Here is a 27,329-nt window from a genome sequence, read left to right on the forward strand (position 1 = left end):
AGTGGTCGATTGGCTAAGGTGTGTGCAGGTCCTGCAGAGGTGATGTTGGCAGGGAAAAGTACCGGGCTGTTGTGATTTTTTATCTATTTACGTTTGTTCTGACCAGTTTCTCTGCTTTTGAAACAAAAATTTTCATAATTTGAACAAATACGGTGGAGACGGCGGAGTTGAGAGAAGGGTATGGAGTCTTTGCATTTCTTTGAATGTGATGAATCGTAATTAAGATGACAATGAGCATCTGTAGGTTGGAAGTAGAAAGATATGGAGATTTCATAGCCAGAGATACTAAGGAGGATGTCTAAAAAAGGCAAGCTTTCTGTAGCATGTGCTTCCCGGAACTGATTGTTATTGTATGTAATTTAACAATGTCATCGTCTCTATCTGAATCTTTGTACTCTGTTGTTTGTACAGTATGTCTGTTGTTTTGTCTTGATGTGTTGACTAACAAACTGTGATTTTGTATAGAAAGATTAGATCTAAATTGTAAAGATCAGTTGTTGGATTGAATTTGACATGAACATATGAACTTGTATTTGTCTTCCTCGCTACATTTCTTTGGTAAACAAGTGCGTGAACTATAAGCCTGGGTGAAAATTATTTATGTAGTTAATGAATTTTTGGAGATCGGCCAAAGGGAGAGATGTTGCTCCAACGATGTCATCGATGTATCTTTTGATAGGGCAAGGAAAAGGGTCATTATAGGACTCGTAGATAAGCTGTTCTTGGTGGCCAACGAAAATGGAGGCAAAGCTTGGGCCAAGTTTACTACCCATTGCAACACCAGATGTCTGACGATAATATTGACCGTGGAATGAAAAAGCATTGAGTCCTCTTTTTCTCAATGTGTAATGTTTCTCGTTATTCTTTTCTGCCATCATGAATGTGCGGGTGATAGTATTATAGAGTCATAAGGATATCAGTGAGTCATGAAACCACACGATGAATGATAAGTAATGAATGTATCCTATTCTCATAGTTGCATTTCAAGGACCACTAACTTTATGATTCATAATATGATATGCTTAATGACCCATTGGTCACTCTAAATTCATTGCAGGCATTTAAATTTTGAAAACAGCATGGAAGTATGTCACACAGGAGTACTTTAATTTGACACTCCTCAGAGTATGAGCGTCCGATAATGACAAAAAGATGAAAAAGTGACTTTTCTGGTCATTTTTGACGTTTATATTTTAAGGAATGTCAGATGAAAGCACTTCAGTATGACATCCTTCTACTAATCCGTGCTATTTTCAAATTTTTCACAACCAAAGGTTTATTAGGCATTGAAGAATTGGCTGGCCAAGGATTGACTAAAAAATAAATGGCCACAAAAATAGCCTTATATTTGCAGGGCATGGCAAGCTGTAAAAATAGCACTTTGTAACAAAAATGGGACACCTCTACCAAGGCTTCGATACCCCCGGCTATATCCACAATTGATAACCGAATGCAAATAATAAGAAATACAGGGTTTAATGTTATTTCAACAATGACTGTTAGATTAAACTAAGATAGACGGGAAAGCGTGTCTAAACGGTAATTGAAAATCACATTTCAAAACGATATAAAAATGTTTTTTTAAAAATCACATTTGAACTTAAATATGAGACATTATTACAATAGAAATAATTGAATTTGGACTATGCTAGCTATTTTCAATTTTATAATTCCAATATTGCTCAGTTTGCATTTCAGTCATTCTAGATATCGTTCTCTCAAATGCAAATATTTCTTCCTCTGCAGTAAACAAACTTGCCTGAGAGCTTGCTCCTTTCTGTTTAAGAGAAAACAAACATCTGACCTTGAGCAATGTTTGATCTATGCGGAATATCACGTTAAGCCCCAAACATAATGCTGTCTGGGCAGAAATTAAACCTGACTGGAAGGCATAGCAAACAAATATCTAAGGAATGGAGGCAGCATGGTTGCCAAAATGGAATGATACTTCATTTTCAGGCAGGCAAAACTACGTATATCTTTTCAAGAACCAAATAATATTTGCTTATTTTTCTTATTTTTGGATCATATGAGGCTCGGTTATTTTTAATGATGTTCTTATTTCAATCATAACTTTTCTATAACTACATACTATGAATTGTTCCTAAGGCAACTAGAAACAGTTTTGACATTGTTCATGAAATTTTTAACTCCACGGTAGATTTGCTCTGTGTTGTTAAATATAAGAAAATTTGCAAAAACGCATTGTTTTCTATACAAATTTTCCATCTGAGGCAGGCCATGTTCTTACGTTGATCTTGATTTTTGATAAATCGAGCCCCGTGTTCTAATGAAGTGTTTTCTGAGATAAAAACAATGTATATGACCTGATTTGCCCAAACCTGAGTTATTATACTTGAATATGAATGATGCCTCCCACAAAGAAGGGGTATTGTAAGGGTTTTACTCGCACCTGTACGACGTTTACAGAAATAAGTTTAAAACAGATGTGGAATATAGCTGACACAAAGTCTTTGAAAGCTTAACCGACCTAATGAGATTAAGTTTCGAACTGATTCGTATAGGGAAACAGGATGGAAATGATAATGCAAAAGATGTGTTTCAGTGGCAGCGCTAGCCTGGGAGGGGGGGATAAAACAAAACATTTTTGACCACACCCTTTTGACCACCAGAAAACGCCCTTTTAACAACAAGGAACGCCAATTAACTGAAGGGAACACCCATGACTAACTTTTGGTACGTTTAGGTAGTTTTAGAATTAAAGGATTACATCGCAAAAAGTACGTTGCCAAAATATTACCTCTCCCCGACATTGTCTCATCGAATTTAAACAAAACATGAAATTGACCCTGCCGAGATCTAGGGAGACATGTCCCCCCAGTCCCCCTCTTCCCTCGTTCTCCCCTCCCCCTGGTTTCTGTCGCTATTGGTATGCTTTTGCATTACAGTGCCTTGATACAAGAGACAAAAATAAAAACAAAGAGTAGTTAACTCACAGCATCGATTCCCAAGTCGTCCATTAACAGTCTATTGTTCTCTCTCTCATCTTGGGATAACTGCGCAGTTACAAATAGATCTTTAGGCCTTGTCTGGGCTGAGCATACAATGCGAACCTTCGAGAGTAAAATATATTTTCATTATGTATAATACAAAAATAGCAAATTCATTATATAAGAAACTTATTAACCTCAGAAGTTTACTTGTAATAATTTTGATTTCGAAGTATTAACAAATTAACAGAAGAGAATTATTAAAAGATCCAGAATTGGTAAAGTACAGATATGTTCGTAAATGTTTCGAGCCTGCACCGCAGACTGCTGAAATCAATCATTGGCAGTCGAAAATCATCGCAAACATTAAAAAAAATAATAATAATAAATTGATGCAGACAGACCAAAATCCCCACAGCTGAAAAGCATCACAGTCAAAATGCTTCTAAAATCATCATTTCCGAAAAGCAACATAGTCGAAAACCGTTGCTGACAGTCGAGTATCAAGTTTAGCGGCGGTTTTGTCTGATTTATGTAACAATTTCTTACTTTTTGTCTAGAGGGAATCATTAGGAATAGTGCATCTTGGTGTTTAAAGAAAATACCAACCAAACTTACATGGTTATCGTAAAAGTTATCGATTGCCGTAATAAATCTTCGAACTTCCATTCGTCGCCGCAAATCCATTTGAGGAATGTCAGAAATGACTACAGTTCCAAATTCTTTTGAAATTGCTAAATAATCTGCCGGTCCTAGTGGCTGAAGAGATAGAAAAAGACTTCATGTAAGATAAAAAATTACATAATGAAAACAAAAAATTTTGCTGTTTAAGCTATGAATAGGCGGCGTTCCTACTTCCGCGATTGAACAAAAAGGAAAGTATCAGTGAGGAAAATACATAGTTTCAGGAAAATACATGGTCTCTCGTCACGATACACATTTGTGACAGCAGTTAAAGGCTGATTTCTATGTAATCAGACGCATAGTGAAGAAGATAATGGAGCAGAAAGTCAGATTATAGGCCAAAACGCTTTCCTTCCGGGCAGAGTCACCGCTAGCTATTGTGCTCAAGGGGAGAGGGGGTCCTCAGATTTGATTTGCTGGCAAAGTGGTTCAGTCATCCTTTATTTGCCGACAAGTTAGAAAATTTGCAGATGAAGCTCCCCTACAAACCAACATCCCTCGATTTTACAATTAAGTTTTCTACCGAAGAGGTGTCGACCCCCCCCCCCCCTACTCCCTATAGCAGCGACGGCCCTGCATCCAGCAAACATAACTACTAAAGTATAGCTTCTTAAAAAACATCTTCTCTCAATTGTTCACATCTTCCCTAAAAATCTATTGAGGGTTGAACCATTAATCCTATTAATAATGTATATTGCTACAATTTTACATTGTAATTAAGCTAAACAAAGGTATATAAATATGTATTGCCTGCAATGATGTTGCGTCATGTCACCGTTCAGTTGTTAGAAAATATGTTGCCAAATATGGTAAGGGCATTTCAAAAGATTCCTCCTTTCTTTTGATACCGAAATAGATATCTTATAGGTGAATTAATTGGGCAGCTACAGGAACGATTGCTATGAACAACATCACACATTGCAAGTCACCGTATGTAGCTATTTGCAGCAATAACAGAATAGCCGTTTTACATAATTCTGCTTTCGTTACGGCTCGATTCTCGGAGCACCTTTACATCAGAATTCTCGAAGAGTTAGGAAATTTTATTCGTCTCAAACTTTGTTCATTTCGGAATTAGAGCTGGGAAAGCATATCGACCTGGCGCCAAAAAGAACAGCTCGATCCCATGGTGCAACGCTTTGAATTACATTTCGCCCTTTTTGATGTGAATGCTTCAAAGGCTAACACCAGACACCGAGCTTGCGCCGCTTTGAAATTCAATGCGCTTCAAAGATCACTTGTGAAGAGGCTCTCAGTCAAGAACCAGACTCGGCAAAAAGGTTTTATCAATAATCAAAATGGGAATCTATGTAAAAAGGGTAGTTGCAAAACGAGATCAATCCTTTGTCCAATCTATTCAAAATAAATCTTATTTCGCATATTTTCACTACAAAATTTCAAGAAAATTCCCTATTGAGATTTTGGGCAAATTTAAGTTTGATAAAAGAGTCCTGCTTTTCTGAGAATGTTCATTACGTTACAAAATTTGATATAAGGCCTCGACTATCAACTTGCCATAACTGCTGGGACACATTCATAAAAACAAACAGTTGTTTCCTTTTTTGCCATGACAATGTTTCAACATTTCAATATTCTATCGTTGACAGTAAAAGGTTAACTGGCATGGATTGTATAATAATTAAGCAAGGCAGAATGCCGTTCTTGTCCAATTAGATGCAGTTCACAAATCCTTTTTAGCAAATCAAAACCTGCCAAACAGGCTTGGTTTGTTTTCAACAAACACCTAGCTGTGGCGGGAAAGCACCATTCATTGTTGTGACCAAAAACGACAATTTGTCTCTTAGCAAGCTACATCTTCTTGCCCTTCAACTATTGCTTGGGATCGACTAAAATTTCAAGGCGACTTTTTCGCAGCGAATTCGCAGCATGCGCAGTTTTTTATTTTTTATTTCGCAGCGAATTCGCAAGAAAGTAGAAAAAGTTTTACTTTTTCGCGGCGAAATATTTCAAAGCACCTAATAACCAGTCAAAGCATGGTAAATTTGCTTGATTTGTAAGAGAACAATCTAGGATCATTCGCCATGCATGCAGTTCTGAAAATGGGCGCCTTAAAGTTGAGTTTTGGAGGAAATTAATACACAATTTTGCAGCAAATTCGCAGTCTCGTGGAAATCAAAAGACAATTTCGAAACGAATTCGTAGCGAAATCGACGCGAAATTCGCCTCGTAAAAATCAGCCTTAACAGACTTTCTAATTTGCTTAACAATGCCACGATGGAAATACCCTTCCTTCACTTTGATGTCTTGAGTCGTGATTTGGGGAGCCCCTCATTTTTGCATTGGAGCGCTGTATTTTTTGACGGACACAGAGGGACAATAAAAAAGCAGAAATTAAAACAGGGACAACACCTTCGTAAATTTGCACGAAAAGACAATATTCGCAGACCTGTTTTATTAAGTTTAGCTTTCTAGCCAACCGAACAAAATGGCTCTTAGCCCTCTGGCAGAATTGATTGGGCTGTGTAATGTTTGGTTCAGTGAAAGAACGCTAGGAACCACACCCGTTATATTGTTAAGTTAGTTGAGTTATGTAAAGTTACCTTCGAAGCATACCATTGTTTTGAGTTATCTACAATCTGCCTATTAGGCCACCATAAACATAGATATAACAGGCTGCAATATCTAGAATATTTTGGGGAGTTCACTCAACAGCAGCGATAAATTTTAAGTGAATTTTATGAACATTGAAAATTTTCATCTTTGCTTGATTTGATTTTCCTTTTATTCAAGGGGTGTTTTCGATTAAGTTGTAAACAAACTATACCAACTGGTGAATTGAGCAAAATAGTCAAGGACCGACGTGACAACTGCACAATTACATCGCGGTGTCTCATTTACTTCTGCCAATGATTCTACATATTTTCAAATAATACCTAACGCTCTTGTAAAAACACCAAATTCAACGACAAAATATTCCATTACAACAAGAAAAATACAACAAGTATTGTTTTTTATTACAAGAGGCTAACGTTATATAAAGAAAGTGTCTAAATTGCATCATAGACCCTGCTTACCTTCTTACAAAGCTCATCGAAGGAGAATCTTGCAACTTTCCCACATGCCAATGGAATTTTGACATTTCTTCCGAACACTGGAATATTTCGCGGTTCTATCGAAACATTACCTGCAGCAAAAGAAAAATATTACAAGAAATTGATATTGTGCTATCAAAATCGTGTAAAAGCTGAAATAATAGGCGTTTTTAACATGAGAGTTAATAGACTCCTGGTATATCATCAGTTAATAAAGCTTTTTGTAACGACAGTGCACTTATCAAAGTCAAGCGTCAATCATCTACAACTACGATGACTATCATTTAGTAAAATTTTATCGTTATTCAAAGTATTTGGTGTTTGAGCCCAGGAGAGACGGCCACATCTAATAACTGCTTCTGCTACGGCCATGAGCTCGGTTTTACTGTGGACATCAGCTTGGTTCTACTACCCACATAATCTTGTTTCTATTAGAGACATGACCTTGGTTCTATTGCGGATATTAGCTTGGTTCTATTACGGACACAAGCTCGGTTCTTCTAAGCAAATGAGCTCGGATTTACTACTGGCACCAGCTCGGTTCTACTACGGACAAGATCTTGGTTCTACTACGGAAACGAGCTGGGTTCTATTATGGATACCAGTTCGGTTTCTTATGGACACGAGGTGGTTCTATTACCGACACAGCTCGGTTCTACTAAGACACGAGCTGGATTCTACTACAGACATGAGCTTTGTTCTACTGCAGACACGAAAATTACATATATCAAGCTTGTTAAATGGCACCGTTTACTTCATGTTGGTATTGTTCGCTTTAATTTTTCTGCGCTTTGAATTTCACCACACAAACACCAGGTAGACCGTGCCAACTTCAACTCAAACACGACAGGTAGTGTTAAGCGGCCGATGAGGCATAAAGCTTGGATACTTAGTAAAATGGCTGTCATAGACGTTATATGGGAGTTCAACAGATACAATACATGAAGCATATCCTGTTTGATGATATCGTGTTTCCAGTAAATGTGGGATAAGCATTGAGTCGTGCTCAGGATTCGATCGTTCAAAATGGAACTTCGGAGAAAAGTGAATAGAATGGAACGATAAAAGTACCCATTGAACAAGACAGAAGTGCATTGGTTTTTATGAAAAACATTGTATTTCCACACAGTCTACAGGGACCGCGGAGCATAATGCGGTTGAAGAGGGGGGGGGGCTAAAAAGTTTTTGGGGGCTAAACATGAAAAAAGCAAGATAGATAGCCCTTCTGCAGTCCCTGATATGCAGTGCACTTTCTCCAGGTTAGAATGCAGTTCCGTGACACACATAAAGACACGTTTTCGTTCAAGACCAAAGCTGCCAAATAGACACAAATGGTCAGGCGCCTTTATAGGATCAGGAGTCAGGAGCAGCTTTATAAGGGCGATGTTCGTTTCGAAAGAGATTCAACATTTTGCGAGATACTAGACTCGAAAGGTTTTTAACTGCTTACGAAATAAGAAAATAAATGCGTTGAAATTATTTTTGGCTGAAAGTGAGTGCTTTGTTTCTTGTTCTGGGAAAGATTTTTGCCTTCGGTTTTCCGACGAATCTTCACGTACTTTTAACTCAAGAAACCCTCCGTTTCAAGTGGCTTTAAAATTTTCATTTTGACGTATTCAGAGAAAATTAGCTCTTTAAAACTTCTTTAACATTTCGCTGACCCCAAATACCTCTCTTCTTGCGTGCAAGAAAAAGAAAATAAACTGGCCACCAGCAATATTGATATTTATTGTAATTATAATGTTTTTGTTATTTTTGCTGTGCAAACAGAGTCAGTGTTTTTTCTGATCTTTTGCTGTGGGGTTAATAGAGTACCGAAGTGATGACGTCACAAAAATCTATTTTTAGAATTTATGAATTTTGATCCCAGAACCTAAAAGAGCATCATAAAATACCTCTAAATATGCAAAATCAGTTAAAGGCATTACTAATTGGCTGAGATATGGCCACATTAGCACAGGCTCTTGCCCCATCAAACCTCTGTAATTTGATCTTGGTTCATAACTTTATGAACCAGGGCCAGAATAACAGTAATTCGTTAGCAAACTTGAAATCTTTCATTGGCCATATATCGCCCAATTTGAAACATATCTAGCTGATTTTGCACATTGGGAGGTATTTTTTGCCGTTCTTTCAGATTATGTGGCCAAATCTAAGAAATTCTAAAAATGGATTGACGTCATTCTTCGGTACTCTATTGACATGGTTCAAGCTCGCTCGCTCCTTCGGACCGCACCGCGGGGATAGGTTTCAAGGAAAGCACAAAGGGAGAGTTAGTTAATCAAGGAGTTAGGCTTGAACAATTCTATAAGATCTCTGAATACAAGACCAAGAGAGCTGAATATTCAAATCCTGTAGTCGAAACTTGCTGTTTGTGCAACTTATCGTGCTATTCGGAAGAACAATCGCTTGCAGCAATATGAAAATAACTTCTGTCATTCTGATCAATTGACGTAAAGGATATCGGCTGACACAGTATGTACTGAGTGCGCTAGTTAGCGAATGTTGAGCACAGTTGTTTACACGATAATTCAGTATCGCTACAGCTATTGAGAAATAGCTGATTACACTCATCTAAGTTCTTCTTTCTCCTTCCATTTTCAAATTGATTCTTCTATCAACACACCCCCAACAAAGAAATATTTCAGCCTCAATTCTCATTGGTTACCTAGCAATAATTGAGAAGTGGAGATAAAGACAACCTTGTTAGGTTCAATCAAAGTATAACCACACAGGCCTTCATGTTTCATCCAACCTTAATTGGAAATGTTACATTTCTCCTGTTGCTAAATATTCATCTCGAATACTTGGGTTCTCTTCTGAGTACGTAGATTCTTCTAACATCACCGCTCTTAACAATTTATAAGTTGCAAGTCCGTCCTTGAATTACTGCTCATATTTTTTATATATTCCATTAGTTGGTGCTCCTGAATTTTCCCTGTGCCTCCTTGAAAGAATCCAATCAAAAGCCATTCACATCATCAACAATTGCAACCTCGTGAAGTCTCTCTACGATAGCGTATCATTGATGAAAAAGATGAATAAAACAGGAAATATGACAGAGCCTTGTAGAACGCCGGCATTCATTGAGTTGGAACTGAGGAGATTGCCTTCAATTCGAATGACAATGGACCTATCATAGAGAAAGCTGCTGCAATGTATAAGGGTTTGGTGCAGAATAAACGTAGGGAGTTTTGAAAGAAGAGCTTAGCCCCAGACGAGATCAAAGGCTTCTGAGAAGTTGAGTCTTTTAAGAATTGGCTTACCTTTTAATCTTTCTTCGTCGCAAAGACGGTTAAAAACTTGCTCCAATTTATTTGTTACTGTAGGGTCGTTGGAATCCAAATAAATTTCGCCTATGCTTGCCAAATCTGGACAGAAAATAAAATAAAAAGTGTGAAAGCTTTTTATCTTTGTAAAAAAAGACATGCGCTATATTTGAAGAACAAATTTTCTTACAAACCGAATTATTTAATCAAAAATTTCTAATTGCTAAATAGACTTAAAGGTATCATTCTAACTTGGACACAAAGAATTCTGAAATAAAAATTTGGGTAACTTATGAAAAGAATTCTGAAAAGCCGTACAAAGGGAATGAAATTTGGAAACGTTGGGAAACGCTAAGAAATATAGACCTTTGAATTTAATTGAATTCTAAAAAACTTTTAAAAGATTAAATTATTAACTTGCAGGTAAAAAACGTAAAGAACACAAACGCAAGAGTGCTTTTCTAGGCAAAGTGCCTGTTGCTCAAACATTTTAGGAATAGGTTTTGTGGTTAATGCAAAGAATTTGAAAACACGAGTTTCTTAGATCTCAATGCCCAAGACATATTTTGAAGGAAATCTCAATTACATTCTGCTAGAAACATCGTTGAAGATTTCTGATAAAAAGCTACGATCCAAGAAAGGCGGCCATTTTGTTCTGCAACAAATCTCGAAATGGACAACATGTATAGGCTTCATCCGAAGAACAACATGGCATAGACAGATGGCATTCCCGATATGATGCTCAATGTGATCATCTGGTAATGCGTATAATCAACTCGGAATAGCAACTTCAAATTCTACATACCATAGCGCAATTTCAATGTAATGATTATCTCGCATAGCTTGCCTTGATACCGTATGATTGCATACGGCGTGAAACCCACAATAGCAACTTCGAACCGTCCAATGCTAAACACCGTAGGGCAATTTCAATTTCATGATTATCTCGCGTTATAATTTAGATAATTTAGATTAAATTAGAAAAAAATTGGCTGGAGTTTTGATAAAAAGGCGAGAAATACTTGCCTAGCCTCCTGTAATCTGTTGTGGAATTGAGGCTGAAGACTTCACATCTTGACTGGAAAAAGAAATATATCTTTATCAGCATGGTTGGATCTCGACTGATAAGAATCTCTTCTTAAGGAAGAAATAAGATACTAAAGTGCTATTGTGATAAAACAGTTGTAAAAGATGGCATAAAAACAAAAAAATTCACACAAGGTAAATGCGAACTCGTAAATGCTGTTATCAATGGGGGCCCGGTATTTAAAACAACCATGATTTGAAACGAAAATGCACATAAACTCTTTGCATCCAGAAACATGATGTTTTTTAAATATCTTTCAATTTTAATAAATCTTTCAAACAAAAATGCATCAAGTCTAAAAAGATGGAATGAGTCCGGTTTCCAGCTGTTGTCTGAATATTTCTTAAATATTTTAAGACCTTGAAGCTAGCAACGCTTTTGTTTTTGCCCCTATTTTAGCTCTGGGGATTCGAGCTGTGTACCTATCGTTGACTATGTCTGGATTATGATAAGGGATTGAAATGATACCGTTAATCCTTGAATGAGCCCCCACGCTCGATTAAGCCCCCCTCCTCGAATAAGCCCCCATAAAAAAATAATTTTTGCAAATAAGCCTCCGGGGGCTTATTCGATGAATTACGGTACGTTGTATTATCCGCTGGCAGACAGGCTACTGCTTCGAGAGAAAATATCAAAGCATTTTCGGTAAGTATGAAAATACAGGAGGAATGGCCAGAAAAGAATTCGACAGCCCTGAGTAGGTATGGGAAAGCAAGAACAGCACATGTAACTATAAAAACAAACGAGCGAGATAGGCTAAAAATAGCTTACCTTCAAAAGCGGTATAAAAGGGAGGAAATTGGACCGCTGAAGACCATTTTTGTATAAATCTACAAAAAATACCAATAATGAATTACCCTTAAAAATAAATAAAAAAGAAACATTTTTAACGGTATTAATAACATGACTGGTATAGTATGTTGTAAATCATGTCACCGATCACTGCTCACAACTATACCTGTCATGTGCTTGCTTTTTTTTATTGGCCTATTTCGATCCACGACTGGGTATATATTTTCTATCTTGTTCCTGCGGACCCTCATTCTCACGTCAGTCGGGAAAGCATTAAGTATGTTATAAAATGTTTGCTTTTTTCAAAGCCATTTTCAGATTTTATAGCGCCAAAAACTTGTTCAAACTAATATCAGTAGCAGAATCTGCAAAGACTGCGAGCCTGACACGGTCCAGATAAATTCTGCTGGGCATTCATAGGGAACAGTTAAACAAACTGCCATGCTTCATCCAGTCTAAACTATCGCAAAATAGAATGAACTGTTTTGCTTTTTGAGAAAGCCCACAATTATTTCTCCAAAAACAATTATATTTAATTGGAGATATCAAAAAATTAAACCCAAAGTTAAATAAGAGATATCGAATTAATGGCTGGAGGTGTTAAGCCTGATAAGATAGAAAAGGTATATACATTTATATTAAGTCCATCGATAAGCATAACAAACATTCTCCACGGAGGGAGTGCTTGAGAAAGTTATCGAGTTCAGCAGTCTAGCAGTACTTACACTTATAGCTAAATCACACGAAGATGGAATAACTTGATTCATTGCGGAAATCATAAAAAACAAATTATATAACAAAACAAAGAAATTATTTAAAAAAAATAAGAAAAAATACCATGCTATCCTATCTGCTAAATGATTACTAGCGTGATAAAGAAAACTCGACTTGCATTTCGATAATTTAATGAAGCTCTCTTTAAAAAAAACGCCACTTCATAATAACATTTCTCATTAAATTTAAAAGTGGCAGTTAATAGGTTGATTATCAATTTGGTTCAAAAATTAATAAAAAGAGTTATTGTATTGTATTCCAGTCTAAAAACAAAACGTCAGTTTCTTCAAGATAATTCAAGATAACAAAAATTCAAGATAACAAAAAAAGATAGACAAACAAAATTATATTTAAAAAGTAGACAAAAATAGTTATTCACCATCTGGACTCCTGTTTGAGGTGGCAACAACAATAACACCATTTTCAAATAGATGAGAGAAGAGTAGTTTTAGAATCATCGCATCGGCAATATCTGTCACCTTTAAAAACAAGTTAATTATTCTGTGATAGAAAATTAAAATGATAGAGATAATAGATCAAACACTTATTGAATATAAAGAATATTCATCATAAGTTATTATTTTTGCTCAACTATAAACACGAAACCGGTCAACTAAAAGAAAGACATTTTTTGCACGATGTTAATTGAAGCTTGATATAATCGAGGGTCTCCCAGGGGGGGGGTACTTGTTCCCGTGTTCCCTTTGAGAAAAACAACAAATATTCCCGTGTTCCCGTTGAAAAATAGAAAAAATGCTCCCCTCTTCCATTAAACTAGTAATAATGTTCCCATGTTCCTAGAGAAAAAATTAAGTTGCTCCCGTGTTCCTGTACCATTTGTTGCCATGTTCCCTTGTTCTCGAAAACCCCTGGGAGACCCTCATAATTAAATAGCCGATTAAATGTTATACCTGAAACTCGTCGAAGCATAGCAACCAAGTTTCATTAGCGATCTCCTGTGCCACTGGCAAAATTGGGTCAAAAACTTTTGATGTTTTATCTCGGTGATCAACAGGTCCAAGCTGAATTTTGCAATCATGGACCCCTTGAAAATAATAAAAAATTTTTAACTTGATCGCATCATATTCAGCTCAAAACAAATATACGCGAGATGAAACTCTGACTGCAAGTTAGAAACGTCCTATCCTACAGACTGTTGCAGCTCTGCTGATAGAACACTATAAAACAGACCAGTTAACAGCTCTCTTCATTCACATGTCCTATATAGTGGTATCATACAGTATAGCCTAGTTTAAAGGTATGATAGTGGCGGAAATTTATTTTTCTGGTGGGGGGGGGGGCAATGCCCACAAAACAAGCAAATTTGCCCACAAAACAAGCAAATTTGCCCACAAAAGCGTGCCTTAACCGACACTTTGCCAAAAATTAAGCTCTTGCCCCCCACACAGACACCCCTACAATTTCCGCCGCTGTATGATACCATTATACATAGTTAAAAAAAGGTGCTATCAAATGACATCAAATAGCATAAAATCTATATGATATCATATCAAACGATATTACTGAATACTGTGCCAAAATACTTTATCCTGCAAGCTAGATTTTCAATCAGTGTCTTACTTTTGTGTACATCAAGCATAAAGGAGTTGAAATGAACTCTTTTCTTCTTATCGATTTTCGCAGTCTTATAAAATAAATCCATTAACATTGTTTTTCCAGTTCCTAGAAAAAACAAAGAGAACTGTCACTAATCGTTTGAATTTTAAGCAAAAAGCGAGCATCGAAAATAAACTGCAGTTATTAGAATGCCTTACATATTCGATTTTAATTCTTACTCCAGACAAAAATCGCAATTGAAAACCACAAGGAACTAGTTAAAACATACTTAGAGGAAAATTACAACAAATAACAAATTTAGGAAAATCAAGATCTATGATTTTGCACAAGCAGTTTTCGCCTTGAAAAAGGCTATTTGTAGTTAAAAGAAAGAAGCTTAATTCCTGAGCCATAAAACTTAATATTCTTGGGCATTTTGATTGCATCACTACTCTCTTAAAAATTAAAGTTGCAGATTTTATAAACGTCCTACCTACACTTCCAAACATGTACAGCCCTTTTGGGGTTCTTTTTGTTTTGTACCCAAACAGCTTCATGCAAGAAAAAACATTCAAAAAATTAGCTTACTTGTTGGTGTTTCAGAATCTTTCATGTTTAGACAATAAATTATGTAGGCTACTGGCCTACCATCCTTTATTTCATACAACTTTATTATTCTTACTTTAATATGATCAGCATTAGAAGTAAGTGGCAAAAAATATACAAAGGAAGACAGTTTTTTAACCAAATTGATACACATGTGATTTTAACTTGTCCATTGACAAGGCTTCTTCTCCAATGATTATTGGAAATGTTTTTCAGTGGGGAATCAATTTTTTTATTTGGTAAAACTGAACAAGCGTTGCAGCGGAAAATCATTTATGGGGAATTCTTGATTGTTCTCGAATATCCTATCACTTAAAATGTTATCTCTTTATATGAATACCTTATCATTTCTGATAAAGAACGGAACCGGATATTTTGCGAGAATTTATGGATATTAGCTTCGCATATCTCATTCTGTAAAAACCTACGTTTTGTTTCGTTCTTTGCCTGTTTATGTCAGATATCACATAAAGCAAAAAATTCATATTATTACCAAATTGCAGAATTTTACGACCTCCTTTACATGACAGGGCCGTGGCAAGTGCTAAAAATGGGTGGGGCTATAAACTGGGGTCTAACAGCAAATTCTCCTCAAAATTTTCTGCAGACCACCCCCTTACATGTTCTCAAAATACTGCGTAGATTATCAGAGGGTGCATCGGCAATATATGTCCTCAGCCCCCTTAGCCGCCACGGCCTGCATGCAAATTTTGTAGATTGTGTTGTCCATGAAGGTGAAATTTAAGCAGACAGAAAATTGGTGAAACCTGTACACATTCCACAATCTACTTTTTTTCTTACAATTCCATAAATTGCTCCTAGCGATTTTTATTCAAGTATATTGCTTTGATAAAAACTTTTAAAAAGCCTACTATGTCGCAATTTAAAATGCCTTATGTCAATGGAGGCGAAAATATGCGCACAAATTTTATCGTCCTGGGCAAATTGTGACACGACGTTGCTTAAAAACTGTTTCCCAATGTGTAGGCCTACACATTTCTAGACAAAACTAACACGTGTCCAAAACGCACCCATTGTTGGGTCGAGTCTCGAACACTAGTCCAACAGAAATACAAAATACCTTAGGTAATTGTTTCACAAATAAAAAAAATTTACCAGCTTGGTTTTCTGAAATGCTTAAAATTAAGAAGAAAGTTCCTAAATTGCTAAGTTCTCGATTTCTCAAGAAATATGAAGTAGTTAACTGCTTAACTTGCAAGATAAAATAATTTCACAACTAAACATCAGTCTCTAAATTTGTAAATAATGATTAAGAATAAAAAATTTCTACATTCGCATCCCATCCCATTACATCACTACATCCAAATCTACAGTAATTCTAAATTTGAGATAACAATCAAATAAAAATAAAGTTTATCGTTTTCATAACTGCGAAATTAATTTTCTTTTTAATCTTACGAAGCGTTATAAATACTTTTAGAAGAAATCATTTTCTCCGAACGAAGATGTTTAGAACAACTAGAAAAGAATCTGTAAAATACAATCGCATAAATTTAACATTTGGAACTTTAAAGTCACAAACAACGGCCTAATAAACAAATAAACATTAAATTTGTTCTATCAACTTGCGATGAAAGCAACAGCAAATAATTTATTTATCCTTTTGGCGAGTTTTTTGAGAAAACCGGTTTGTCAGATAAAGCCCAAGCTTTAGTCGGTTTGACTCTTGTACGCGAACCATCTGCAGTTTCTGGCGACGCAATTTTAGTCTCAAATTTTGGTGTACTTTGCTGTGAGCTAGCTCTTTCTTCTTTACAGGCAGAAAACTTTAGATCTCCTTTAGCATCATTGCTTGCCAAAGCTTGCAGCATACTAAACAGGTTCGTAGGCCGCACGCCATTTCTCAAGAGAGCTAGAATATGGCCAGCTACTTCGGGATCCATTTCTACACCGGATGAGCAAATGATATCATACATTTTGCTGTCCGTCTGCACCGGTTTTGGAGATCTTGAAGGTACAAGGACTCCATCACTTGCAGACCGAAACATTCTCCTGGCTCGATGATAAAACAAATACTGCCTTTTAGTTGGAAAATTTAAAAAAATACCTACGGCCCAACAACACTCTAGGAAAAATGCTGAATGAGACGAAAATTTCGCGACAATGTCACGTGACAAAAGCCGGATTACAGTGAATTAATAGAACATTTTTTGGTGTGAATCTCTTAAAAACAAAAACGATGCAGCTGCAGCTAGCTATAGTACAACATTATATCGTGGGAAGGTTCATGCTTCCCAATAGACTTCCGGGCATTTATTCGACAAATTTTTATTTTTTCGAATATTTAATATATTTTGCACGAAGCAATCTGTAGTGTGTTGTTCCTTTTTTCCTGGCATACCTTCCTATGAGGGCAATTGCTAATATCATCATTGGCTTGCCGCTCAAAAAATTATAGGAATTTGTTTGCTTTAGCCTGTGCCCCAGTCCACAAATGCTGCCGCATCTATGCCGGTGACGCTCCAATAATTATATTTTCCCTAAGATGCTGTTCCAAATTGATTATTTGCCTCTTAACAGCACGCCCCACCAACATGGCTCTGATTTCCCTCTAACACACCAGGCACCGCGCAGCCATTGGGCTAGCAGGGGCTATAGCCCACCTACTTTTTTTGCAATAATAGGCTAGAAACTTTGTTTATAGGTTTACTCTAACGCGACATGGGATGGTTTACCCCTATGTAGTAGCAGTTCTCATTGACTGGGAACCATTTTTGTTCTTTTTCTGGGTGTTTCATCTTGTTTAATGATATAATGTATTTTCTAACTTGGTTAGCTTGGTTTTTCATTACCCTCGAGCTAAGTTTATCTATTTATCTATTATTAATATCTTCTCTGAACCAGACTGTTTTTAAAAAATAATAGAAATAAGCAAGTATTTTCTAAAAGGGGCGTTTTCCGGCGTTCAAGAGGGCGTGGCTTCAAAAAAATTTCGGTCACCACCATTTCAGCCCCTCAACTTTTAGAGTGGTGCGTGGTCATTGTAACACACGCCAGTCTAGCATGCGTTGGCACAACAATAACTACTTCGGATTCCAGTTTACAATAGTTTGTGGGCAGATTCTATTGAGGAAAAGGAATAGGAAGATATGTAGCAAAAAATAATACATAATTCCCTGCTTTTCCTTCAGTATAGTCTGCATCATGCAGGGCATTTCACAAATGATTGACAGAAAACATTTGTACTAGAACATCTATGTTGTTGTTGCAACGAGGTTATTTTTATCCCTGTTGCAGCTGGTGCGAGATCAAAGTTATGACAAGTTTCATCACTGCAGTGTGCTGCAACATTTTAGGAATATACACTGGATCCTATAAAGCACCTACCACCGATTGTAAACTGTAGAGGCCAGCAGTATAAAGAAATCTCTGGTTACCCCCTCTAGCCCCCATAGTGGCAAACGTTTTGTTGACACTTTAGATCAAAATACAAAAAGGACTTTTTGGTAATGCTCAAATTGCTATCATCAGCTCTTTCAATTTAACATAAATTCATCTACTTCTTTCTCCTTCCTTTCTAAGCTGAATTTCCTACTAATTTCCAATTCACATCATATTATATACTGTAGCAATTCAAATTTCAGAAAAAAATAGTCTGACTAGACAATAACACAGAAAGCAGAAAACATGTCATACTGAAGAATTTTTTGTCCAGTTCAAACAATGGACAATGACAAAAAATATTCTCTGACAAAAGGTCATTGCAAATAAATGCAGGACAACAACTAATGCTAATACTCTGAGAGTCATCAGGTGGAAATAGCTTTAGTATAACATGTTCCCACTTACCTTCCCAACAAAACTTGGTTTGTATGGCTCATGGTTTTTTATCCTCTGATAAAGTTCCTCAAGCTTATTTACCAAAAGAACTTGATGCTTGTCTTTCCTCAAAATATTTAAGTCTATCATTGATTCATAAGCAACTCTTGGACCATTGTGTAAGTCAATATGATGGTCTTCATCATTGTCTCCTAAGTGATAAAAGAATCAAAAATATTTTCCACAGTGATATGCTTATAGGTTGTTTACAGTTTGTTGTTGTGATTAGTTCAACCTCTTTCAGTCAATTATGATTTATCACCAATAATTAACCATGACAAGTATACCAATTTGTGATGGAACGATGTATCTGTTAGAGATAGTTGTTTCATTGATGCATTAACTTAAAATAAAAAAACTCTGTTGAAATCTCTTTACTTTAAATGAAATTTACTTTGTCAATAACCTTGGTAGGTTTAACCTTGGTAATGAACAATGATTGCTCCTTTTCCAAATTAATTCTTTTTTTGAATTAACCAAGTCCCAATTTTTAACTACAATATAGGTCAGTTTTTAAGGCAATGTATATAGTCAGTTTTTAAGGCAATGTAAGTAATTCAATCTCTACAATATTTATGGTTTCAAGACAATGAAGCTCCTTGCAAAAATCTTGATATTATCTTTATAACTAAGAAAAAACAGAAATAAACTCCCAATTTATTCCATATTTTAATCTGAAAATAGAGTTATAGTTTTTTGTTTTGGCTGACTCTATCATATTTTAGCAATGTGGCAATATAACATAATAATAATATTCACTTCCAGATCAGTTACTATAAAAGCAACAAATACAGAATAGCCAGGGAAAGACATTTGCATTTCAGTATCTCAAGTGAATTTTCTATTGAGCTTGAAATCATTCAACCAGTCCCTCAGTTGGTTATAGGCAACTATTGATCAGAGAGGTAGGGGTTTCTCACATTTTGTTTAATTTGTCAGAAAGTTTTCTGTCTCTTACGGCCTTATACTAATGCTTGTTGTCAAGCTTAAGTATCAGCAACATTTACATTGGTAAACTTTCCAAAAATCTAGCATCCTTTCATTTCTTTGAATTTTACAAAGTTCCCTGTGATGGAGAGCTACTCCCATCTTTCTGTTTGAGGGCATTTGAGACATCTGAAAGTTCTAGGTACTAAGCAAAATGTCCAGAAGATCAAGATTTATTCAATCCATGGCAATGGAAAAATAATCCTATCCTTCTAGGATCCTCCTGGCCCATCATACATTTTACAAACTATCATTCTTTCTTGATGAAATTAGCGTGAATTGCCTTAGTTCTAAGCACTACCTAGCATTCATTGTAATAATCATATTCATTGTAAATAGTTGGCTTATTAGCTTTAAATTATTGCCAACTGTAAATAAATTTTTTATTACTATTTTCATTTTTATATCATTTTCCATGAAAATAATACAAACCTTTCTTTGCTGACCCCTCCAAATCATTGGACAAGTCAATAACTGTCTCTTTTTGGAAGTTAATAAATGCTTGACTTGCCAGTGATGATATGGGCCTAGCGAAATAACTCCCTCCTTTGTCGTGATGCCAGTTCAAAGAACGGAGACACTGGCTTAAGAGCTTGATCTCCTGAATAATTTTATGGCCCATCCTGCATTTTAGCGAGCTATTCGCTTACTCCGGGACAAATGTTGTTTAGACCCCGTTTAAACAGAGTTAATCCCCCTCGTCATGTGCCTCTAGCCTCGCACGTATGGGTCAGGCTCGTAGATCGAGGCTGTCATCCGGGACCTTTCGCGTAGGCGTTCTACCTACTCGTGCTCCTAGTTAAGCTCTCCTGGACTGGGACTCGCCACAACCATTTGTTGTGGCTTCAAGAATTGTGAAAATCGCATTCATTGCATTGGTTCTGTATAAGAACACATACAAAGATTGGTTCGTTCAGACCTTGCTGTGTTCTGGTTTGTTTGGAGTTCCGTGCTCAGAATATAGGATTGTACTAAAGCAGCTGGGAGAGTTGTTTGTTCTTTCGACCTCGTGATCGCATCTCTAAAGTTGGCCTAGTCAGAGTTCATCGTGCGACCGGGTGAGATCGTTTTAACTTAATCTAATTGCCAGTTGCTGTATTTTATTGACCCCTCGAGGTGGACTGATTTTTGTTTGTTTTGTTTATTTTCTTCATTTTGTTGGTATTTATAAACGTGGTTCTCAGGGCATTTGCTATTATGGATCACTCGTATTCACAAGCGCCTTCAGAAGTGACGGGTGTGGCAGATTCCGTAGTACCCCCAGAAGCAATGACGAGGCAGGAGGCCATGGAGCGGTTCTCCAATGTTGAAACTTCACTGAACAGAATTTTGGGGGCTATTTCGGCTTTTCAAGCACCATCTGGAGGTGCCGCACGGGCTACTGGGGCCCCTCAAGAAAATTATGCCCTGGAAGCTGGGACTAGCCAAGGTAATCTCACAGACCTTGATAATCCTACTCACCCAGCTACTGCTCCTAGTTTTTTAAAAGTGGCCTCTCGTTCCCTGGCATCATCACTACACACTGAGCAGGTGCCATTAATTACCCAGGCTGACACTCAATTCGCCCCCCAGTCTTTAGGGGCCGTGGCTCCTCCTGGTTTTGTAGGGGGTAACCCAGCTCAGCCTGCCCCGGTTGCAGTTTCGTCAGCCTTACCTCCTGTCCCTGGCTATCTGGTGGAAAAAATCATGCAGGGGCAGTTTATCGACCTTACACTGTTGAGACCTTGTAACCTCAGACATTTACCAGTTATGGAACCCGCCCCCATCCAATTGGGTAGACTGGTTAGGTCCGAATTGCAGCCCATCAGGAATTTTCAGGACTGGTCTGAAGCTTGGGCAGTTCATGGGGCGGTGATTGCTAATAAATGCCCTGAAAAGGCAGCAGATCAGTTTAGTTACTTCCTTTTATTGGCATCTGCACAAAGGGACATTCCAGGGATGGGTTGGCTGGATTATGATGTGGCCTTCCGTAAGCACGCTGCTGACAAGGACTCTGTCCGCTGGGGGGAGGTCATGCCGACCTTGTGGATGACCACCATACTATCTAGAGGTGCCCTACCCCCCAGGATTACCCACCCAAAGCCCCAGCTCCCGTGTTTAAGGTGGAACGCTGGCTCTTGCACCTACAATCCGTGCAAATACCTGCACTGTTGCCAACTTTGTAAAGGGCCTCATTTTAAATTTGTGTGCCCCAGGAACACGTCTCCTACTGGTCAGGCAGGTCCCCAGCCTGTGATCAAGCATGAATCCTCTTTACCAAGCAAGCGGCCGCGTAAATGACTGCCTTCGGATACCAACTTTTTGTCGTCAAGTACTGTTTTTCCATTATCAGTTTGCAGATCTGTGTATAGTTTCCCTGAACCTATGTTAGTCACGCCTTTACATATTGACATTTGGATAAGATTTTTAACGGAGTCAGCTATTGAGGACGGAAGCTGGGTTGTTGAGGGTCTGAAGCACGGTTTTTTATTGGGTATTTCTTCAGCCTCCACTATATCTGCCAAACGCAATTGTCCTTCAGCTTATGAACACCCTGAGATTATTAACAATTATTTGCAGGAAGAGCTACGAGCAGGATCCATGGCGGGGCCCTTCCCTGCTCCACCTATTCAGAATTTGCAGATTAATCGTTTTGGGGTTATTCCCAAGTCTACACCAGGAAAATTTAGGCTGATCACAGACCTATCGTTTCCAAAAAGAGGAAGTGTTAACAACTTAATTTCTGACAATGAAGCAACTGTTTCTTACGATGGCATTCCGGAAGCAATCCAATTAATTATGCGGCTGGGTAAGGGATGTATGTTGGCAAAATTTGACCTTTGTCGGGCATATCGTCTTCTTCCCGTACACCCCTCTTTGCATCGCTTTTTTGGCATGTTTTGGCAAGGCCGATTTTATATTGATTTGGCTGTTCCATTTGGCCTAAGATCAGCTCCTAAAGTTTTTACTCGTTTTGCGGATGTGCTGCAACAAATCTTTCAACGAAAGGGTGGTGTCACATATATTTTGCATTATTTAGATGATTTTTTGATTGCGGGGGCTCCGGCCTCAACCCAGGCACATGACTCTCTACGGATTTGTGAGCAACTTTGCGAGGCCCTGGGGGTTCCATTGGCAAAAGACAAAACAGAAGGCCCTTCCACCAGCCTAACTTTTTTGGGGTTTACCCTCGATACCGTTCAGCAAGAACTCCGCTTACCGCCTCCTAAACTTCACAAGGTTAGGGCTTCTCTAAGTAATTGGCTACATCGTAATTCATGCACAAAACGTGAGCTCCTTTCATTAATAGGAGTGCTCCAACATTGCTGCCAGGCTATTGTGCATGGTAGACCATTTTACGCCGGCTTATTGATAAGTCCTGTACTGTAGAGGAACTACATTTTCATGTGTCTCTCTCCCCGTGGGAAAGGGACGACATTGCGTGGTGGATTGATCTGTTGCATACTTGGAACGGTCGCAGCTTGTTTTATTACCCGGCATGGGAACGGGCTCCAGATATTTCTATATCATCCGATGCGGCAGGGGCTGTGGGTTTTGCGGCCATCAACAAGCAGTCTTGGTTTGCAGCTCAGTGGCCTATAGGATTTGATGATCTCAATATTGCTGTTAAGGAACTTATCCCCATTGTGTTAGCATCCTATATTTGGGGTGATTCTTGGTCTCGCAAGCGTATTGTGTTTAAATGTGACAATCAGGCGGTTGTGTCCCTATTGCGTAATGGGAGTTGCAAAGACCGTCACTTAGCATTCTTACTCAGGGAGTTGTCTAAGCAGGCTGTTTTACGTAGCTTTACGTTCTATGCTATTCATATACCAGGTAAATATAATGTACAGGCTGACTTGTTATCTCGTTTTAAATTGCAGGAGTTTTGCAGGATTGCCCCAGATGCGGCTTCCGCTTCGTTGGTAATTCCTCCCAAGCTTCTGCACAAACTGTTGTGTCCTCCTTGGATGCAAACTGGCAAGCGTACTTGACCAATGCCCTGTCTAGCAATACTAAACGGACGTATTCATCAGCTCAGCGACTTTTTATAGATTTTTGTTCCTCTCATGGTTTTCTCCATGATAATGGGTCCCCTTGCCCAGCCTCGGAGTTGACAATTCTACGTTTCATCGGCCACACCGGCCAGTCCCGTCAAGCTTCCACATTAAGGGTATACCTTGCAGCTATTCGTGCATTGCATGTTCAGTTGGGCTATGCCGACCCCTTCCTGAACCAGCCACGCATCCCGTTAGTTATCAAAGGCTTGCGTCGCTCTCAAAGTTTTCATAAAACCAAGGACAAGTTACCTGTGACGGCATTGGTGCTGCATAGTATTAAGCTTCAGTTAGATCTCTCCAAAGCAGATGACCTAATGCTATGGGCGGCATGCTGTACCGCCTTTTTTGGCTTTCTACGATCCTCAGAATTCACCGTCCCTGATTCAGGTTTTAATCCGGACGTGCATTTATCATTGGCTGATGTTTCTATTGACTCTCACCCTATCCCATCCGTGGTCTACCTGTATTTGTCCCATTCCAAAACTGACCAATTCAGAAAAGGTTGTACTATTTTGTTTGCTAGATCTGATGGACCAATTTGCCCTGTTTCTGCATTGATGTCTTACCTGAATCGAAGAGGGTCGTCCTCCGGACCGTTATTTCATTTTCAAAATGGATTGCCGTTGACTCGTCAACGTTTACAAGCTCGCTTACATGCTATTCTTAAGGCCGCTGGTTGGCCTGGTAAATATACCCTTCATAGCTTTAGGGTGGGGGCGGCAACTGCGGCCGCATCCTTAGGTTTTCCTGAGTATTTAATCCAAGCTATGGGCCGTTGGTCAAGTGATGCCTATAAGTGTTATATTAAGTTACCTAATAAACATCTTTTGAATGCATCTCGCTCTTTAGCCAATACGTCGCAACTTTCGTGTGTTAGCCTTAAGTCTGTTGAGTAAGGTATTTAATCTCTTAAAGTCTAGTATGTTATTGTCTGTAGAGGGCCCCTCTCTCCTTTTTCTCCCACCCCGTGTGATTGGTCTGTTTTCGCCCTTGTTTTTTCGTCCAAAAGCAAAATATCGTTATTTATTTATTTATATATATATATATATATATATATATATATATATATATATATATATATACACCCACCCAGCCTATAGATGTCTTCGCCTTTGACCCAAGTTACTGGCCCTTACGTATTATTGTTGTGTCATTGTGGGCCTTGTCCGCCTCTTTTTTATATATCGCTGTTATATTTACTCAGATATAATCGTTTTTGTTCGTTTTACAAATAGTTCTGTTGCCAATATGTGATATTAATCACCTTTCGGCTCGTCTTTTGTTGTGTTTTGTTAGATCACGTTCAATTGTGGTTTCTTTTTTTTTTTTTCTATTTCTTTTGTCATCCTGTCCCTGTGCTCCGTTATTATGTTATTCTCGGTCTTGTTACTTTGGTTGCCAATAAGTCGTTATTTTCTACTTTTGGGCCTGCCAGCTACTCACCCATTGTTTGTTTTTCGACCTATGAAGTTACAGTTAAAGTTTTTTGCAGGCTTCATCACCCAAAATCTAGCAAACTTACAATTATTGGGGTCGAACTACGTCACCCAGTAGCATTATTGCCAGCCAGTACATGGCTAATTTCTTCATTTATCAAGATCTGGCTGACCTGGTATTGAATGGGAGCTGGCATTTTCACCCCTAACAGTTTTAATTGCCAGCTGATACTTGGCTAATTTTTGTTGTTTATCAAGAACTGGCTGAGCTTGTATTTTATAGGGACTGGTACTGTCCCCAGTGTTATTTATTCAGCCACCAAGCAGTGTTTTGGTTTTCAAGATCCGGCTGATCGGGTACCTAAAGGGGGCTGGCATTGTCACCCAGTGTTCTAGGTAAGCCACCAGGTGGCTGTGTTCCGCAAGTTTTTGCTTATTATGGCCCTTTAATTTTGGGTGTTAACTGCGTCACACAGCAGTTATGTGCCTTTTATTTTTGGTGCTAACTGCGTCACTCAGCATTTATAATTGCCAGCTAATACCTGGCTATTTTTTGTTTATCAAGATCCGGCTGATCTTGAATGTTATGGGTGCTAGCTATGTCACCCTTGTTTATTATTTGCCTTTTATTTTGGGTGCTTATTGCGTCACCCAGCATTTATAATTGCCAGCTAATGCATGGCTAATTTTGTGTAGCAAGATCCGGCTGATCTTGTATGTTATGGGTGCTAGCTATGTCACCCTTGTTTATTATTTGCCTTTTATTTTGGGTGCTTGTTGCGTCACCCAGCATTTATAATTGCCAGCTAATGCATGGCTATTTTTGTGTAGCAAGATCCGGCTGATCTTGTATGTTCATGGGTGCTAGCTATGTCACCCTTGTTTATTATGTGCCTTTTTATTTTGGGTGCTTATTGCGTCACCCAGCATTTATAATTGCCAGCTAAGGCATGGCTAATTTTGTGTAGCAAGATCCGGCTGATCTTGTATGTTATGGGTGCTAGCTATGTCACCCTTGTTTATTATGTGCCTTTTTATTTTGGGTGCTTATTGCGTCACCCAGCATTTATAATTGCCAGCCAATACATGGCTATTGTTGTGTAGCAAGATCCGGCTGATCTTGTAGTTAAAGGGTGCTAGCTATGTCACCCAGTGTTAATAAGCCACCGCGTGGCGTTGTTGAGCAAGATCCGGCGATCTTGCGCTCTGCCCTGCAAGTCTCCTTTTCTTTGATCTGCTCTGTGTTATCTTCCACTTCGTCTTCTCGCTTCCTTCCTCTCCTCTCTTCTCTCCTTCGGTTGGTGGGTTCCCGGGCTATCTAGGTTTTAGTTTAGGTCAAAGTATGAGTAGGTCGTTGTCTGGTGGGAACACTCCAGTGTGTTCTGTGGGCGGGAAATTGTTTTCCCAGTGGTGACACCGACCTTAAAAATCGGAATTGTCCAGGCAGTACAAGGGCTGGTGCACCTAGCAAGCCCACTTCCTGGAATCTTAATTTAGGACCTAGGCTCTTGATTCAATTCTGCAAAGACAATTTGGCTATAGAGGTTAGGTTAGTTAAATCCTTATCATTTGTTTGGAAATGTGTTGTTCCATGTAAGAGGGAGGGATTAAATGTTGTTTAGACCCCGTTTAAACAGAGTTAATCCCCCTCGTCATGTGCCTCTAGCCTCGCACGTATGGGTCAGGCTCGTAGATCGAGGCTGTCATCCGGGACCTTTCGCGTAGGCGTTCTACCTACTCGTGCTCCTAGTTAAGCTCTCCTGGACTGGGACTCGCCACAACCATTTGTTGTGGCTTCAAGAATTGTGAAAATCGCATTCCCCACCCGCCCACCCTCTTATTCTACTCTATCACTTTTGTTTCCCTCTTGCTGTCATTCTGTTCCCGAGGACCTTTTCGTCTTACGGGCAGGTGCATCGGTCGGGAAATTGTTTTCCCAGTGGTGACACCGACCTTAAAAATCGGAATTGTCCAGGCAGTACAAGGGCTGGTGCACCTAGCAAGCCCACTTCCTGGAATCTTAATTTAGGACCTAGGCTCTTGATTCAATTCTGCAAAGACAATTTGGCTATAGAGGTTAGGTTAGTTAAATCCTTATCATTTGTTTGGAAATGTGTTGTTCCATGTAAGAGGGAGGGATTAACTGGACGCAAATAAGAGCAGATTGCCGGTTCTGCCCCCTACAAGATTTCCCTCTTATACGGTCACGACCATTTTGAACCAAAGTGAGGCTCTCGGATAGTAACGAGTCTA

General features: G+C 38.4%; 2 protein-coding genes across 2 annotated transcripts; one reads left to right on the forward strand and one right to left on the reverse strand.

Annotated features, from left to right (window-relative positions):
* Positions 1 to 1,531: 1,531 nt before the first annotated feature.
* On the reverse strand, positions 1,532 to 27,306 carry LOC135685704 (AFG1-like ATPase). The gene is made up of 14 exons (XM_065201716.2): positions 27,218 to 27,306; positions 20,033 to 20,258; positions 18,584 to 18,765; positions 14,661 to 14,718; positions 14,192 to 14,293; positions 13,522 to 13,655; positions 12,990 to 13,089; positions 11,816 to 11,874; positions 10,984 to 11,035; positions 9,955 to 10,059; positions 6,671 to 6,780; positions 3,570 to 3,710; positions 2,958 to 3,074; positions 1,532 to 1,777 (listed from the first exon to the last, which is right to left on the reverse strand). The coding sequence occupies exons 2-14, from the start codon at positions 20,220 to 20,222 to the stop codon at positions 1,649 to 1,651; spliced, it is 1,479 nt and encodes a 492-aa protein (XP_065057788.2). The 5' UTR covers positions 20,223 to 20,258; positions 27,218 to 27,306; the 3' UTR covers positions 1,532 to 1,648.
* Positions 20,250 to 21,880, forward strand: LOC148958455 (uncharacterized). The gene has a single exon (XM_089112625.1). It carries the CDS (start codon positions 20,798 to 20,800, stop codon positions 21,878 to 21,880), a length of 1,083 nt encoding a protein of 360 aa, XP_088968751.1. The 5' UTR covers positions 20,250 to 20,797.
* Positions 27,307 to 27,329: the final 23 nt, after the last annotated feature.

The sequence above is a fragment of the Rhopilema esculentum genome, chromosome 15 (assembly GCF_057945365.1).
Source record: "Rhopilema esculentum isolate cy_ngs chromosome 15, ASM5794536v1, whole genome shotgun sequence".
Classification (NCBI taxonomy): Eukaryota; Metazoa; Cnidaria; class Scyphozoa; order Rhizostomeae; family Rhizostomatidae; genus Rhopilema; species Rhopilema esculentum.